General features: G+C 46.1%; 1 protein-coding gene across 1 annotated transcript in view; it reads left to right on the top strand.

Annotated features, from left to right (window-relative positions):
* Positions 1-19,106, top strand: part of kif1aa (kinesin family member 1Aa) — a 253,452-nt gene that overhangs the window by 131,698 nt on the left and 102,648 nt on the right. The window contains exons 8-14 of the mRNA XM_078202933.1: positions 4,384-4,461; positions 5,639-5,704; positions 7,763-7,780; positions 11,605-11,680; positions 13,256-13,334; positions 13,663-13,805; positions 15,847-15,885. Coding sequence (XP_078059059.1) covers positions 4,384-4,461; positions 5,639-5,704; positions 7,763-7,780; positions 11,605-11,680; positions 13,256-13,334; positions 13,663-13,805; positions 15,847-15,885 — 499 coding nt within the window. The remainder of the gene's footprint in view (positions 1-4,383; positions 4,462-5,638; positions 5,705-7,762; positions 7,781-11,604; positions 11,681-13,255; positions 13,335-13,662; positions 13,806-15,846; positions 15,886-19,106) is intronic.

The raw sequence follows: 19,106 nt of genomic DNA, 5'->3' as shown, positions 1-19,106 counted from the left end.
CAATTTCACTGGTTATCCACGGCTCTCGAATCCTACCTTTCCTATCCTTCCTCTTTACAGGCACATGCCTGTCTTGCAGTCCTATCAACTGCTCGTTAAAAGACTCCCACATGCCAGATGTGGATTTACCCTCGAACAGCCTCTCCCAATCAACAGCCACCAAATCCTGCCTAATCCGGCTGTAGTTAGCCTTCCTCCAATTCAGCACCTTACCCATAAGACAACACTCATTTTCCATTACTATCCTAAAGTTTACAGAATTGTGGTCACTATTTGCCACATGTTCCCCAACTGAAACTTTGATGACCTGACCGGGCTCATTCCCCAGTACGAGGTCCAGTATAGCCCCCTCTCTAGTTGGACTGTCAACATATTGTTCCAAAGAACCTTCCTGTACGCATTTTATAAATTCTTCCCTGTCCAGGCCCCCAGCCCTAAGCGATTTCCAGTCTATGTGAGGGAAATTAAAATCTCCCACTACAACAACCCTATTTTTTCTGCACCTGTCCAGAATTTCCTTACATATCTGTTCCTCAACTTCCCGTGGGCTGTTGGGAGGCCTGTAGTATACCCCCAGCATAGTGACTGCACCCTTCCTGTTTCTGAGCTCCACCCACAGTGACTCGTTACCTGACCCTTCCATATTGTCCACCCTCTGTACCGCTGTAATATGCTCCCTGGCTGGCTGTAGAGATTTGCATTCTAATTAGTATTCTGTAACTTGATTTCTGTGTCTGTGCACTGTTTGAGAGCAGATATCCACTCCATCTGACGAAGGAGCAGTGCTCCGAAAGCTTATGGTATTTGCTACCAAATAAACCTGTTGGACTTTAACCTGGTGTTGTGAGACTTCTTAATATGCTCCCTAACCAGCATTGCTACTCCCCCACCTCTCCTAGCTCTCCGTCTCGCGCGTTCGTGCTCTCCTCCGCTCACGCTTGCGCTCTCCGTCGCTCTGCTCTCCGCCACGGGTGCTCGCGCTCTCTGCCGCGCTCGCTTGCGCTCTGCGTCGTGCGTGCTGTCCTCCGCTTGCGCTCTCCGTCGCTGCGCTCTCCGCCACGCACGCTCGCACTCTCTGCTGCGCTCGCTTGCGCTCTCTGTCATGCGCACTTTCCGCTGTTCCGCTCTCCGCCGCGCTCGCTCGCGCTCTCTGCCCTGCGCGCTCTCCGCCGCGCGCTCGCGTTCTCTGCCGTGCTCGCTTGCGCTCTCCATCGCGCACGCTCTCCGCCGCTCCACTCTCCGCCGCGCGCGCTCCGCTCTCCTCCGCGTGCGCTTCGCTCTCCGCCGCGCGCGCTCCGCTCTCCTCCGCTCGTGTTCTCCTCCATGCGCGCTCTCACCCGCGCGCGCTCTCACACGCGCGCGCTCTCACCCGCGCGTGCTCTCACCTGCGCGCGCTCTCACCCGCGCGCGCTCTCACCCGCGCGCGCTCTCACCCACGCGCGCTCTCACCCGCGCGCGCTCTCACCCGCGCGCGCTCTCACCCGCGCGCGCTCTCACCCGCGCGCGCTCTCACCCGCGCGCGCTCTCACCCGCGCGCGCTCTCACCTGCGCGCGCTCTCACCCGCGCGCGCTCTCACCCGCGCGCGCTCTCACCCACGCGCGCTCTCACCCACGCGCGCTCTCACCCGCGCGCGCTCTCACCCGCGCGCGCTCTCACCCGCGCGCGCTCTCACCCGCGCGCGCTCTCACCCGCGCGCGCTCTCACCCGCGCGCGCTCTCACCCGCGCGCGCTCTCACCCGCGCGCGCTCTCACCCGCGCGCGCTCTCACCCGCGCGCGCTCTCCGCCGCTCGCGCTCTGTCTCTCTCTCTCTCTCGCTCTCCACCGCTCTCTCTCTCTCTCGCTCTCCACCGCTCTCTCTCTCTCTCGCTCTCCACTGCTCTCTCTCGCTCTCCACTGCTCTCTCTCGCTCTCCACCACGCTCTCTCTCTCGCTCTCCACCGCGCTCTCTCTCTCGCTCTCCACCGCGCTCTCTCTCTCGCTCTCCACTGCTCTCTCTCGCTCTCCACTGCTCTCTCTCGCTCTCCACCGCGCTCTCTCTCTCGCTCTCCACCGCGCTCTCTCTCTCGCTCTCCACCGCTCTCTCTCTCTCACTCTCCACTGCTCTCTCTCTCTCGCTCTCCACTGCTCTCTCTCTCTCGCTCTCCACTGCTCTCTCTCTCTCTCGCTCTCCACTGCTCTCTCGCTCTCCACCGCACTCTCTCTCCCTTGCTCTCCACCCCTCTCTCTCTCTCGCTCTCCACCGCTCTCTCCACCGCTCTCTCCACCGCTCTCTCTCTCTCGCTCTCCACCGCTCTCTCCACCGCTCTCTCTCTCTTGCTCACTTGGTTTAAGGACCTTGTTGATACCTACCAGTTTGCTGACGTTTTTATTCATCGGTCCTCGTAACTCTCTCCGTGGTTCGGTGACTATTTTGTCTGAATTATGTCCCTGTGAAGCATCTTGTCATACATTGTGATTTACTACCTCCAAGGTGCTATATAAATGCAAGTTAGCAAATTGAAGTGACTTTCCAGGCCTGTTGCTACAAGTCATTGCATCAAAATGTGTGTCGTCAGGTAATTCCAGATGAACACATTTTGGATTTGGGACTGAAATGGAGGAGCGGTATTCCCAGGGATAAGAGGTTATAGTTGAAAAGAAATGTTGGGAAAATGGATTCTTTCTTTTATTGAAATGGAGAAGGTTATAATCTAACAAACCCTTTCAAAATCATAGTGGGATTTGAGAGAACAGTTAGTGAGGAATGGTCAGTGTTTGGTGAATTTATATAAAGGAAGGTGTATACCAAGGGCTCTCACAAGAGGAATGAAGGTAGAAGTTAGAAGAAATGTTTTTAGATGGAGAATTATTAGATCATGGAATTCTTTATGACACGTGACTGGAGACGGAATCTGTAACATCATGGATGGCATTCAACCTTTTCCGAAATCCAGTGCTGGATGAGCAGAATTTCCTCAAATGTGGGGAAGCTCAAAGCTGTTGTTTCAGTCCCTGCCACAAACTCCACTGTCGCCACTGACTTCATCCCTCTGGCTACTGCCTGAACCAGGCTGTTTGAACTTTGTCAGTTTGATCCCAAGATGTGTTTTCAACCACGTATCTAACACCTGAGGCTTACTGCTTCTGTAATATGGCTGACTCCACCCTGCCTGATGAATTTTGCTGCCAGATCCCTCATGCCTTTGTTACCTCCAGACTTGACTATTCCAAAGCACTGCTAGCCTCCATACTCTACCCTTTGTAAACCTGAGATCATCCAGATCCCTGCTACCCATGTCCTAGCTCAAACCAAATCCCCATTCACTAATCACTCCTGTGCTCATTGACTTACCCAGTTAACCAACGCCTCCAGTCCCACAATCCTCCGAATTATCAGCACTCCTCCAATTCTGGCCTCCTGAGCAGCATGATTTTAATCACTCCACTATTGGTGGCTATGTCTTCAACTGCCGAGGCCCTAAGCTCTGAAATTCCCTCCCCAAACCGCTCTGCCACTCTACCTCACTTTTCTCCATTAAGGTATTCTTTAAAATCTATCTCTTTTCCCCTTCAAGCCATTTACCATCCTGACTTGGAACTATATCGCTGTTCCTTCATTATCACTGGGTCAACATCCTGGAACTCACTCCCTCACAGCACAGTGGGTGTACCTACACCACATAGACCAAAGCGGTTCAAGAAAGCAGTTCATCACCACCTTATCAAAGGCAATTTGTGATGGGTAGTAAATGTTGGCCTAGCCAATGATGCCATTATCCTATGAATGAATAAGGGAAAGCTTTTAGTTATCAGCCCTAATATTTCCTTATGAAGCTCAGTGTTGTAATTTGTTTTATAATGCCTCTGTGAAGCACCTTAGGACATTCTATTCTGTTCCAGGTGCTATAAGAATGCAAGTTGTTATTGTTGTAGGAGTTAGACAAGAAAGCTCTTTGTGTTATGCCTGCTCTTCACACACAACCAGCCCCCATTCTGTGATTATGCAGCTTCTGTCATTGCTAGGTCTGTTCTTCATTGACAGTTATTACTTGCCTCTGGCCGCACCTTACAAAGCATCAAATTCAGTTCTGAGCCTTGACACACAGTGACTTCCCCTGTTACTGGAGTACATATCACCTAGATTACAGAAATATTATACAGTGAACAAAGAACAATACAGCACAGGAACAGGCCCTTCAGCCCTCCAAGCCCGCGCCGCTCATGTGCCCAACTAGACCAAAGCTGTAGCTTTGGCAGAATTTGTGTTTATAATACGATTACAGTGCACACGGGACATAGCAGAGAGTTGTACCGAGGTTCAAGATGGGGAAGGAGTTAAAATCAGAAATATATTGTAACTTTTCATGAAATGTCTTGTTTTGTTTCTAATTTTTTTCTATAGGTCAGTAAGATCAGTTTGGTCGATCTTGCTGGAAGCGAAAGGGCAGATTCCACAGGAGCAAAGGGAACACGATTAAAGGTGAAAATCTGTATCCATTCAGTTATTCTCAACATCCACCCATCTGTCCGTTCAGTTAACCATCCATCCAGCTGTCTATCAAATCATCCGTTTGTCTACCCCACTCTTCCAGCCAATCAGATCGCTATTTGTTCACCTGTTCATCCACCTGTCTTTTCATGAAACTGCCACGTGTTCATTCACCCAGCTACCCGTCCACCCAGTCATCCATCAAGACATTGACAGGTGACCTACCTCTTCACCTGCTCCTTCCTCCATTCATCCACCTGTCCAGCCACCCAGCTGCTCACCTTAATGTGTTTGTCAGTGTATCTGCGTAATACTGTGGTCCAAGCTCTAACACCCTGTCCCTCTTACGCATTGATACCACAGCCAATGCTGTTATTCCCAATTTTCCTTCTGCAGCCAGTGGTGCACTAATGCAGACTTATGTCTGTTTCCATAGCTAGTTATTCCTGGAACAGATCATTAGCCTGTGGCTAGAAGCTTATAGCTTGAGGGTGGCTCCACTCCACATCAAACGTGGCTGACCAGGAGTCTCTCCCGCTCTTACTGCCAGCCATTGGTCTGTTAGAAGGATTTTGGCACTCAATCTGTTGGACCACATTATGAATACACCTTCCTTGGCCGTGTCTTGGGTAAGATTCAAACCCAGAGCTTCTGGCTCAAAGGCAGGGACACTACCCACCGCATCACAAGACCTTTTTAATGCTGTTCTGAGTCTTGTCAATATCCCACATTCCTGTCTTGAAGGGTTTTGATGCACTCTCTGGGAACTTGGAAGCATGCCATGAAAGTATGTTGTTTGACAGCCAACAATTAATTTAATGTAAGTGTGACAAGTACCCCAGATCAAGTTGGTACCTTTTCACTTGGAATCATTTTGGATTCTGGGGTGCATTGTTGTACCTCTTAAATTTGAGCTTCCATATAACAATTTGAAAAGTGCCCTGTATTGTACTGTTGTTTTGGTGGTAGCCTGAATGTGTGAGCAATTAAAATGAACATTCTTATTTCAAATCACACCATGTATAATTCATAAGGCAGCTAGCAAATAATTTCTACGTCTGTTTGTTACATCTGCGTTTGTCTTAATTAGAGAAACAATACTAAATTGAACATCTGTTCAATTTTTTTTCCCTGCTCTGTTTAATGGTTCTTTCCTTGTTTTCAACAGGAAGGTGCAAATATCAATAAATCCCTCACAACCCTGGGCAAAGTCATCTCGGCACTGGCAGATGTGGTGAGTGCAACCTGTTGCCTTTATTGGGTTATTCTGGAATGGTGTGGATGTTGTCACTTCTCCACGTTTAAGGAAAAAGCGGAAAATAACCAAGGAGTCTCAGCGGAATCCATGCCCAATGTTGCCAACTGATGTAGAGCAGTGGTTAATTAAGTCAATAAGATGTTCAAATCTATAGCCACAACAGTAGGATTCGAGTCAGAGGAAGTTTAAGTTTATTTATTAGTGTCACAAGTAGACTTATATTACTGGAATGAAGTTACTGTGAAAATCCCCAGTCGCTACACTCCAGCGCCTATTCAGGTACACTGAGGGAGAATTTAGCATGGCCAATGCACCTAACCAGCACGTCTTTCGAACTGTGGGAGGAAACCGGAGTACCTGGAAGAAAGAGAATGTGTAGACTCCACATAATCAGTGATCCAAGCCAGGAATAGAACCCGGGTCCCTGGCGCTGTGAGGCAGCAGTGCTAGCCACTGTGCCACCGTGCACAGTGGCTAGCAGTGCTGGGTTCTGGTCAGATCCTAACACGAGTACTGTTGCCAGTCCTGTTTGCCAGGATACAATGTAGAGTGTCTGACACATCAGGTAGTAAGAAGTTTAACAACACCAGGTTAAAGTCCAACAGGTTTATTTGGTAGCAAAAGCCACAGTTGCTTTTGCTACCAAATAAACCTGTTGGACTTTAACCTGGTGTTGTTAAACTTCTTACTGTGTTTACCCCAGTCCAACGCCGGCATCTCCACATCATGACATGAGGTAGTACACATAGCTGATCCCGTGCATTTAAGAAATCTTTTTAACAAAAGGAGATGGTGCATTTTTATAACACTGATCATGATCTCAGGACTTCCCAAAGCACTTTGCAGCCAATTAAGTACTTTTTTTAGACTGTAGTCACTATTGTAATGTAGGAGAAGTGGCAACCAATTTACACACTGCAAAGGAAGCACCAACAGCTTTTTCTCCTGATGTTATTGTGGAAGGACTATTGGACAGACCTGTTAGAAGAACTTCCCTGCTCTTCTTCAAAATAACGTCATGCGATCTTTATATACAACAGAGAGCGGACAAGACCTTGGCTTAACATTTCATCTAAAATATACCTCTGACAGTGCAGCACTCTGTCAGAGCTGTCTGTCTGGAGTTTGCACATTCTCTCTGTGTCTGCGTGGTTTCCTCCCACACTCCAAAGATGTGTGGGTTCAGTTGATTGGCCATGGTAGATTGCCCCTTAGTATCAGGGGGATTATCAGGGTAAATACATGGGGTGATGGGATATAAAGGGGCTGAGTGGGGTTGTTGTCAGTGCAGGCTTGATTGGTCGAATGACCTCCTTTTACACTGTAGGGATTCTATGAACTAAGATTTTGTGCTCAAGTCTCTGTGGTTGTGGGACTTCAACCCACAACTGAGTGAACCATGAACAAAGACGTGAAAAATATCAGCCTTTCCGTCTTACAAGGTGGATCTGGCAGGTGCTTTGATAGGATTTCACATGGATAAAAACAAATCCAGAAAACATAAATTGCAAGAATGGGATGTTCTGCTCTAGAAAGTCAGTTGATGAAGGGTAGAACTGGAGCTGATCCTTACACACTTTTATATTTATTTACAGAGTTACAAATTACAAACATGCATCTCCTGACCCAAAAACTACAGATTTAGTTTGTGCCTATTCCTATAGTAAATGCCCAATTAATGTCCACTACCTGCATTTGTTAAATACAATTAATGTACAATGAATAATTAAGGTACAAGGGACACATGCTAAAAGTAGTAAGAGCCAAATTTAAGACTGATAGCAAGAACCAATATCATCACATTAAAAATAGTATTTCTGAACAGATTCTCTCTATAAAAGTGACATTCCCAAAAAAAGGGATCCTGGTTGTGATGATGAGGCTTGGTCACCATTCTGGTGTCCTTTAATGGTCATCTTCTCACAGCTTCTGATGAGATCAGTAATGTGCTCTAGGTGCTGTGGAGCAGCTGCAGTGATGTACCATGTGCTACTGATCTATTCAGTGAACGTCTTCTTGTTCTGTTTGTTACAGGATTCTGGATCAAACAAGGTACGGATACTACTCTCCACTCACATTAACAGGGATTCAGCCTGTGCTACCTCTCAGTTCACATCAAGATCAGGCTCAGCAGTGATATCCAGATAGTAAAATAACCTGGCAATGCTGACAACTTGGACTCATCCACAAAGAGTTCAGCACCTTGGTGAGGTACAAGAGGGTAACCGACGCCCGTGGAGTTGTACCTTAGCAAATTCAGGAGAGGTGCTGGAAAGGAGGGGAGGAAACATTGACTGTGTGTCCGTGTGAGAGCTATAAGTCAGCTTAAGCTTCACAGTTGTCAAACAAAGCCATGTTGCTTTCAGTGTGGATATATGTTCCAAACCTTTTTACACAGGGCAGAGGCTGAAGAACTAAAGTGGATAATTAACATTTGAGCCAGGATTTTATGGCCACACCCACCCGGTGGGATATTACGATCCCGCCAACGTAAACGGCAATTTAAACAGCCCACCGGATTCGCTGGGGTGGGAGGGAAATGCACCATAGTGTGGCTGGTAAATCCTGGCCATTATGTCACTTCCTGGCTGGAGGTAGGGTGAGGAGTTTGTTTGTGTCTCCTGAATATGTCTCTTCTGGGAAAGTGGGTTCTTTGGCTCTTCTGTAACCAAGTAGCCATTTTCTTGTGGTTTAGTCTCTCAGACTAATCCTTTAAGTGACCCCCTCACGCATTTTATTCGAAAAAGTACTTTAATTTGCGAGATTTTAAGTTGAGTCAGTATCTGTGCCCAGGGATTTAACTCAGAATATTGCTCACTTTTGTCCTGGTGCTAATCGGTGACCTCAGAAGATCTCTTTTTTGGAAGATTGGAAGAGAAATGCTGCACTGGACTGAGAACAGAAAATGCTGGAAATACTCAGGCAGCTTCTTTGGAGAGAGACACAGTGTTAATAGGCTGTTAACTTGCCCAGTTAAAATCAGGCTCAGTGTCCCAGCCCAATGTCCTTTAACTATTTAAAAGCAAAATACTGCGGATGCTGGGAATCTGAAACAAAAACAGAAAATGCTGGGAAATCTCCGCAGGTCTGACAGCATCTGTGGAGAGGGAACAGAGCAAATGTTTTGAGTCTGGATGACCCTTCATCAGAGCTAAGATCAAAGAAAATCAGAAGGGATTTATACTATTAGGGTGGTGCTGGGGGGCAGTAATTGGACAAAGGGAATGTAAATGATGATGAAGAAGGCTGAGAAAGGTGCTAAGAGTGTCCATTAAGATCAGAATGTGTGAATGGCAGAAGAGGTACAAACTGTTAAGGGACTGCCTGAGGAATGTGGCAATTGCCCTGAAATGTGGGATGGGGGAGGAAGGTGTTGGGGGCAAGATGGGGATCGAGAATGGAAAAGTGGAAGTGAGAATGAAGGATGATAAAAATGGATGAATGAGATGAAAAAAAGAAATTAAGTAAAATAAATGGAAATGGGGTGAAGGTGGAGAGTTCATGCTCTGAAGTTGTTGAACTCAATGTTCAGACCGGAAGGCTGTAAATCGGAAGACGAGGTGCCGTTCCTCCCATTTGCATTTGGGTTCACTGGAACATTGCAAAAGGCCAAGGATGGACATGAGGATAGGAGAGCAGGGTGGTGTGTTTAAGTGGCAAGCGACAAGAAGGTCTGGGTCCTGCTTGCGGACAGACCAAAGGTGTTCTGCAAAGCAGTAAACCAGGGACTGGAACAGGGAATGCTCCACATAACCCATCAAGAGACAAGCATTACTGGGATCCATGCGGGTGCCCATAGCCACACCTTTATTTGGAGGAAGTGAGAGCAGTTAAAGAAAAATTGTTGAGTGAGAGAACCAGTTTAGCCAGACGGAGGAGAGTGGTGGTGAATGGGAATTGTTCAGACTTCTGTTCGAGGAAGAAACGAAGACCTTGAGGCCATCCTGCTGGGGAATGGAGGGGTAGAGGGATTGGACATCCATGGTGAGTGGGAGGGGCTTTGGACCAGGGAACTGGAAATTGTTGATATGGCGTAGGACATCGGAGGAATCGTGGATGTAGATGGGGAGGGACTGAACAAGAGGAGAAAGAATGGAGTAAAGATAGGAGGAAATGCGTTCAGTGGGGCAGGAACAGGCTGTTTGTGGATTTTGGGAAGGAGGTATAAGCGGGCTGTCCAGGGTTGGGAGACTCAGGTTGGAAGCTGTGGAGGGAAGATCTCCGGAGGAGATGAGGTCATTGACAGTCCTGGAAACAGTGGCTTGATGTTCGGTGATGGGGTTGTGGTCCGGGAGGAGGTGGGAGGAAGTGTTAACAAACTGCAGATTTTCGAGTAGTTTCTAAACTTAACTCATTCAAGAAAATAGAAAATTAATAATTGCAACCTCAGCATGAAACTATTGTGTGTAAAATACCGTATTCTTATGTCACAGTGCTTTTTCGGGTCATCCACAGAAATTGCTAACCCTGAATCTCTCTCCCGTTGATTTTCCAGTTGAACCAGACTGGCTCAGGAATAATTTACAAAGCACAATTGCGATCAGGCAATTTAAATTTAAATGCCATAGAACACTCAAATATAAGGCTGGAATTCTCTGGCCATTCACACCGGCGGAATTCTCTAGTCCTGCCAGCGGCATACCCCTTGCTGCGAGTTTCCCAGCGCATGGGATCCTTCAATGGGAATTCCCATTGACAGAAGTGAGACTAAAGAAACCCACCACTAGCGAATGTTGCACTGCCGAGAAAAGTGCTGACGGAAGGCTAGAGAATCTTGCCCTACATTTTCAAACCAATTCCATAAGATGCTTGTGTTTTGAATTGAAAGGCATGACTCTGCACTCGGGCTCAGTCACACCCTCATACCACATTGCACTAAAGTAAATTGGAAAATGTTCTTCCATGTGTAGCTGATGTTGTAACACATCTGGATTGGATTTTCCGATCTGGCTGTAACGTCACTTCACCGGAGTCAGGCCCACTCCCAGCTGTTTCGGTGAGTGTTGACTTCAGCAGATGCTCTGGGGTCAGACAGGTTTCAATCTATCTTTGTGCTTTATTTAGTAGGGAAAGGGAAACATCTGCAGCATCTGCCATAATGTTGCTTAGGCTCTCAACATTGGTTAAAGTCATTTATTAAAAATTGTTTCCTAACCTCCCGCCTTGCCTCATGAATTCAGCTGTACCACAGTAAGTTACACCTGCATAGTGAACGCGTTGATGCTGGGAGAGCCATTGAATGTGCATTCTCATCATTAGCATCAAATTTAAATATGTCTACCCAAAATGGGAGGTCAGATTCAATGTCCACTATCATCATTTTCAGAAAGGTAACCCGGGAATGAAGGCGAGTTAGTAAACCAGCTCCTGATTCTCCTGTCCACAACGATATACCAAAATCAACCAGCAGTGTTTGGGAAAATGTTTACGTCCTTTTTTAGAATCAAAGATGCCATTGCATTGTCTTGCTGTATCACAGTGCCCGTGTCTCAGTTAGACAGGTTGGTTCCAGAAATACTACTTTAGTCAGTTAAAGTCCTGAGCTAGAGAAAGGAACTGATTGGCCTCAGGCCACTGATTCGAACTGGTGAGGTCTGCAGAAAGAGGATGGAGTCAAAGTGGAGACCAACTCTTGACCACTCCTCACCCCCAGTCTGCTGGCACTCACCACAGAATGACACAGGAGGGGATTGGGCAGTGGTACCAGTGTCTGCACCCCAACGAGGAGTCTGGGCCTGAGGGAGAGCCGGAAAGGCAAAAACCACCTCTGATTTGTGAAGGCGACCTATGTTTTATGCAGTTAAACTGCTGCGTTCAATGTAAGTTTGTTCTTGCGTTCTGTTTATTAATTTGTTTTCTTGTTCAACACTGAACAGAACAAGAAAAAGAAGAAAAATGATTTCATCCCATACAGAGACTCTGTGTTGACATGGCTACTGCGGGAAAACCTAGGTAAGAGAGCTCCTCTCTCCATACAACAATTTAATGAGAATAGCAGCTAACTAGTGGATGCTGCACTATCTATGATAACCAACCATTTGCTTAGGCTGCTATTAATAATGCTTAGAAACAGCTGCTGAGCAGCTCTGTATAACATTGTATGTTCATAGAAATCATAGAAACCCTACAGTGCAGAAGGAGGCCATTTGGCCCATCGAGTCTGCACCGACCACAATCCCACCCAGGCCCAACCCCCACATATTTACCCGCTAATCCCTCTAACCTATGCATCTTAGGACTCTAAGGGGCAATTTTTAACCTGGCCAATCAACCTAACCCGCACATCTTTGGACTGTGGGAGGAAACCGGAGCACCCGGAGGAAACCCACGCAGACACGAGGAGAATGTGCAAACTCCACACAGACAGTGACCCGAGCTGGGAATCGAACCCGGGACCCTGGAGCTGTGAAGCAGCAGTGCTAACCACTGCGCTACCGTGCCGCTGCTTAGGTATGCTGACATGGGCTGACATTTTCCAGTCCTGTCAATGGCAAGCCCTCACAGCGCATTCCACGTGACAGAGGGTGCGGAGCACGCAAAACCCAATTAACATTGGCAGGAACAGAAAATCCCACCACTGGCCACCAGCGGACTGCCTCCGCAGGCAGAAAATCCTGCTTGTGGGTCCTTTCAACCTGAGACTTTGACCAGAATTTTAGAACGCCTCTCACTCAGTCATATTACAATCCCGCCGAAGTAAATGGTAATTTAAATGGACCAGCACATCCTTTGGGGGGAGATACAACATGGCGGGGCTGTAAAATCCTGGTCCTGAAGCCCTATGACTTCAAGACGTGTTGAAACATTTTGCAACCACAGGACTTTTTTTTTGAAGTGTAGTCACTGTTGTAATGCAGGATAAGCTGTGCTTTGGCAAATGGGGACTCGGCTTAGTGTCTCACCAGAAGAAAAGCCACTTGGACCATGTGGAACCCTTTCAGCACTGCACCAGGGAGCCTGCTGAAGTTTCCTGATCTTACAACCTTCTGATTCAGAGGCAGGGGCACTAACACTGAGCTGCGGCTCATCAGAGTCTCCTCTCACTAGATTTGATCACTAACGAAATGCGTTTGATCGATCTCAACATGTTTGTTCGGTTGTAGCACTGTTTAATATTGCTGGATGGTCTGCATGAGAAGTGGGACAGGGGGAGGCATTAAAAGGTCTAACAAGGTACACTGAGTGGGCAGTCACAATGGAGTTAGTGATCCAGGCGCACATCTGTAAGGTATATGCTGGAAGAAGTATTTAAACCATGCAGTGCCCGTTTAACATGAGTTCATCATTGCTGTTGCTGTTAGGGTGGCTGGAAGCGCTTACAACCCCCCACCCTGAGGTTTGGTAAGGCAGATGAAGCTCAGCCATTGTGCCACCCACACCACCTACTGGGACTGGCATTGCCATTGGTTGTGCGGTCAGAGGCATGGTGGCATAATGGCAAGGCCGAATTAAAGAATCAAATTGTTAAAGTTGTGAGAAAAGATGAGGGATCAGTGGCACTGGCTTTAACTCATTGCTTCTCCACAGGGGGAAATTCTCGGACAGCCATGGTGGCAGCCCTTAGTCCAGCTGACATCAACTACGATGAGACGCTGAGCACCCTGAGGTAAGGAACAGAGAACTCACCCAGGCTGATGGAGGTGTTGGAGGGAGGGAAAAGTTGGGTCTTGGGCAGAGGGAGGGGTGGATTAAAGAAGGACTGGAGAATTGGTTGGGGCGGTACCGGGGCTGGGTTAAGGGCTTGGAGGTGGAAGGGGTAGGATTAAGGGCTTGGTCAGATAGGAACTGTGTTCGGGAAAGGAACAGGATTCCAGTGGGGTGAGAATAATGATGCACCTGATTGAGTTGAGGACTATTTGCTGTTCCCTTCACAACCTTTTCTCTGGCCCTTAACCCTGCACAGCAAACACCCTATGCTTTCTTCTGCTGCTTAGGTATGCTGATCGTGCTAAACAGATTCGCTGTAACGCAGTTATTAATGAGGATCCGAACAACAAGTTGATCCGAGAGCTAAAGGATGAAGTGTCCAGATTGAGAGACCTACTCTGCACACAGGGACTGGGTGACATTATCGATCGTAAGCAACAGCGTATCATTGAGTCACAGGAAATGTTAGAGTCTGCCCCCACCCCAACCCTCTTTACCCCTCCCCCTCTCTAAAAACACGTTTTAACACCATCATTGCTCACCGTAATCTCAGACAGCGGGTGTAACTGCTCACTTTGTCTGTTTTTGAGGTTTAGCCGGTTGTAGCTACATAGGAACTGCTCAGGTCACCAAAAGGTAGCTGTAACTACAGATTTCAGCCTGTAGCTCCCTGCTTGCCTGTCTTTCTTTCTCTTTCAATATCGAGATTGTTTTATATCTGTAGCTAACTCTGCAATACCTAGGGCCAGATTTTTCACAGAGCTGTGAGGGACCCGGGTGTGGAAGTCCCACCCCCATTTCTGACAGATTTGATTTGTGCCAGTAGGGGAAAGGGGGTAGAGTGTGATTCACATGAGTCTCAACACGGCCACTTGTATTCAGTGCTGAGTTCAAACAGATCCCATTTTGGCTGTTGAAAGGGCCTTAACCTGCAGTGTGGGAATCTCAAATTAATGGAGTAAATGTAAAACTGTTACAAGGTGGATAATTTCTGTATAACAGTCATAATCTGAAAGGTTATTAGTCCCTTGCTCTTTAAATTTTAAAAAAAATTGCAGTTGTCACTGGGCGTTAATAAGAACCCTCTGCGGCATTGCTTCGATTGACAGACCATTTGCTGCGGTTTAGAAAAGAACAGCAGCACCAGGCCATGCAATTTCAATAGTGTTCTTTGCTGAATTTTCTTCAAGGCCTATTGTTATGTTATTATGAATGCTTGGCTTAGTTTTAGAGGCTACAATTATTTCTGAGTTCATAATTTAGCTCACAGTTTAGAGAATCTGTAAAAGGATTAGCTAGCTTTTTGTATTGGGTCCGAAAAGGTATTTATTTCTAATCTAATTAACTACTTGGGGAGATTTAAAAGCTTTGGATGTGTTCCATGAATGGGAGTTATTCTTCACTATCAAGTGCATAGGAGTAGAGCTGTGTTAGATTGTTAGAAGTTTCTGACAAGGAGTGAGGGGGTGTCAGGGCTAGAGGATTAACAGCTTTGGAAACAACTGGAACCATGTCCCAGGAAACTGAGGCAGTCCTTTTGACCAGCTGGCCTCGACTTCCATCCATCCCCATAGCTGCTTACACATTGTTTCCATGGTCAGCAGGCCCAATTCCATCCCCCGCTCTCATCCACAACTTCCCCCTCCCCAGAGTAAAAACCGTGTGACTCTACTATTATAATGTAATATTAACGTTTTAAAGTGACATTTTATGTGTGTGCTACTTTCCAATCTCGTATTATGTATAAGATCACAAAAGCTCAGAACATGGACCTCTGATTGAAAGTAATGGGGAGCCACTAGTTTGGCTGAAGACAGTACACTCACATATGGGAAGGAAATCCCAGAATCCTGCCCCTCGCAGTTCCCGGCTGATCCACAGGAAGGATGGCCCCCCACTTCTACCTATAATCCCTATAGAATATGCATCTGAAGAAAATCTTAGCCAAAGCTTCATTTAAAAACAGGGGCAGAACATGTTAATGAGAAACGAACAATACCCGAAGGAAGGGCTGGTTGTCAATTCCATTGTAGATACCCAGCCAAACCGCATTGAATTGAAAAGCGAGGGGTTGAGGATTCCTACCACTGCTTCCTTCCTATGTGCGACTAATGTGCTTCAAGTTTGTGGAAAACACTTAGCAGAGAGTCTTTGCAAACACATTGCACATAGCAATGAAAGGAATCTTTACACCCACGTGGTCAAGTCAGTATTAAAGTGGGATTGGAGGGAGTGGTTTATTTACAGAGTTTTGTTGCATGTTGTCATGACCTCCTTCCCTACCCCTTCCTGCAGTTTCTTCAAACGTTTTTCCATCTCTTCATTGTTTCCTCAGAGCCAGTTTCCTCGTTGAAATCTGTTTTATAAAAGCAAACGCAAGTTGTTTCCTCCTTTCTGTGGATGTGGTTGTCAATCTGTTTTCTGTACTCTGACCTCTCACCCTTGTTTCTCTCCTTTCTCTGATCTCTCAGTGACTCCGGTGCCTGATGACAAAAGAAGCGGAAGAAAATGTGTGTAAATAGTTGGCGTAGCACAGTAGCAGCTTGTGATGCTTTCCTCACGTGCACGTGCACACGCACCCACCCCCCCCCCTCACAAAATAGCATGAGATAAAGAGCCTTTTCATCCTCTTGCCCTGTATTCAATGTCAAGGATAATCACAAAAAGGCCCACATGTGGGCACAACATTGTTTAATTTCCCCATTTCCATCAAGGATCAATATTGCAATCAGGAGTCAGAACCCTGGCTGATTTACCTCTGTTGATAGCAAGGGAGCTGAACGTGACCTGTATATAGTTCTGATTCAAACTAACAGCAGCGTAGATGTGTGCGTGTATGTATATGTCTGTGTGTTTGTTCATGGCTTATCTGACACTCACTAAGTCCACTCTCCTGCTTTATCTCTGTAACCCTTATTCCATTATTGATTAAAAACCTATTGATCTCAGCCTTAAAAATGTTCCCTATTGTACAGGAGGGTAATCTATCCTCGTTATTTTTATTTAAAATAAACAGGTTTATATAAACAATTCCATAAAAATGTTCCAGGACTCGGCCCCCACAACTAAATAAAAGCAAATTACTGCGGATGCTGGAATCTGAAACCAAAAGAAAAATTGCTGGAAAATTTCTGAACTCGTTCCAGGTTAAGCAGCGTTTCACTTGCACCTTTTTCAATTTGGTCTATTGCATTCACTGCTCCCAATGTGGCCTCCTCTATATCGGAGACCAAACGTAGACTGGGTGATCACTTTGCTGAACACCTTCACTCTGTGTGCAATCAGGACCCTGACCTTCACTTTAACACACGATCCTGCTCCCATGCCCACATGTCTGTCCTTGGCCTGCTGCAATGTTCCAGTGAAACTCAACGCAAACTGGAGGAACAGCACCTCATCTTCCGGCTAGGCATGTTACAGCCTTCCGGTCTCAACATCAAGTTCAACAACTTCAGATGATTAGTTCTACCCCACCTTGACCCTTTAACTTTTAACTGTTCTCTACCATTTCTTTATTGTCTTTCTTTATTTTGTTCCCCCCCACTCTTTCCCCCTATTTTATCCCCCCTTTCTTACCTTTTCTCCCCCTTTGCTTGCCCTTTCCCCCTTTTTCTCAATTTTACCCCTCTCCCACCCATCTCCCTCCTCCCCCCCCCCTCCCCACATCTTCATCTGTCACAGCTTACCCTCTGATTTCAGCTTCTCTGCTGTTTGGCCATTCACGCCTTCTGTTCTCTCTATGGACTGCCATTAGCAGCCTTTCCCCTTGTTTCTATGGCTATGACTCATCTTTCATTCCCTCACCCTGCAGTATAAATATCTCTCACTTTCTATGCCTTTTAGCTTTGACAAAGGGTCATCTGGACTCAAAATGTCAGCTCTTTTCCCTCCTTACAGATGCTGCCAGACCTGCTGAGATTTTCCAGCAATTTCTCTTTCGGCCTCCACAACTTCCTGGGATAAAGAATTCCAATGATTCACCACTTCTTTGAGAGAAGAAATTCTCCCTCAAATCCTTTGTAAATGAGTTCCCCCTCATTGTGCACTCTGGTCCTACGCTCTCCCATGAGTAGAAACATCCTGCCAACATTCACCCTGTCTAACTCCCGAAGCATCACATATGTTTCAATCATATCACCTCTCATTCTTCTGAACATATCTAACCTGTTTAATCTTTCCTCATTTGGCAGTCCCTCCATACCCGGGATTATCCTCTAAACCTCTTCTGTACTGCCTCCAGTGATATATCTTTACTTAAGTAAGGGGACCAAAACTGTACACAGTATTCTAAATGTGGCCTCACTAGTACCTTGTACAATTCCAGCAACATCTCTTTACTTTTATACTCCATTCTCTTTTGGAATAAAAGCCAACATTCCATTTGCCTCCCCTATTACCGCCTGTACCTGTATGATAGCTTTTTGGGCTTCATGAACAGGGAACCCCAAGTCCCTTTACGCTACAGCTTTCTGCAGTCCTTCTCCATTTAAATAATAATCTGCCGTCTCATTCTTTCTTCCAAAATGAACAATCTCACATTTTCTAATTTTCTGCCCACTCATTCAACCTGTAAATATCACTCTGTAAACTATTTCTATCTTTCTTCCAACCTGCTTTCCCTCCTATCTACAGTGCACTCTGTTTCTTCCTCCAAATCATTAATTTTTTTTATTATTCATTCATGGGACTTGGGAATTGATGGCTGGCCAGCATTTATTGCCCATTCCTAGTTGCCTGAGGGCAGTTGAGAGTCAACTTGTGGTTCTGGAGTCACATGTAGGCAGACCGGCAGATTTCCTTCTCTAAAGGACATCCAACAATCAACAATAGTTTCATGTTCATCAGTAGATTCTTAATTCTAGATATCTTTTATTGAATTCAAATTCCACCATCTCCCGTGACGGGTTTTGAACCTGGGTCCTCAGAACATTAGCTGTTTCTAGATTAATAAGTCTAGTGATATTACTACTCGGCCATTGCCTCTCCCTCGTAATATATATTATGAAGAGCTGTGGTACTCCACTGGTAACTGCCCTTCAATCTGAGAAAGCCCCCTTTTCAATACTCATTGTTTCCTGTTACTTAGCTAATCCTCCATCCATGCCAGAATATTACCTCCAACACCGTGAGCTTCTATCTTGCCTTATATGTGGCACCTTATCAAATGCTTTTTGAAAATCCAAATATATAACATCGACTGGTTCTCCCCTATCTACTCTGGCTGATATCTCCTCAAAGAACTCTAGTAAATTTGTCAGACATGATTTGCCCTTCATGAAACCATACTGACTCTGCTTGATCAGATTATGACTTTCCGAATGCACTGCTAATCCTCTCCTTAATAATCAATTCTAATATGTTTCCAATAATGGAAGTTAGACTACCTGGACTGTAGTTTGCTGCATTTTGCCTCCTTTCCTTTTTGAACAAAGGTACCACAATGGCAGTTTTCCAATCCTTTGGTGCAGTTTCAGAATTCAAGGATTTTTGGAAAAGGGCTACCAATGCATCCACAATCTATGTAGCTACTTCCTTTAAGATCCTGGGGACTTGTCGGCCTTTAACCCCATTAGTTTGCCTAAAATTAATTCTTTGGTGATGACGCCTCTATTTAATTCGTCCCCTGTATTTTTACTATTTCTGGGATATTTGTAATATCCTCTACAGTGAAGATCGATGTAATGTGTATATGTGTGTCTCGGTACCTGGCATGTGGTATCTATGTGTGTAT

The sequence above is a fragment of the Mustelus asterias genome, chromosome 3, assembly GCF_964213995.1.
Source record: "Mustelus asterias chromosome 3, sMusAst1.hap1.1, whole genome shotgun sequence".
Classification (NCBI taxonomy): Eukaryota; Metazoa; Chordata; class Chondrichthyes; order Carcharhiniformes; family Triakidae; genus Mustelus; species Mustelus asterias.
The sequence above is the reverse complement of the archived record's forward strand: the minus strand, read 5'-3'. Positions and strand labels throughout refer to the sequence as shown.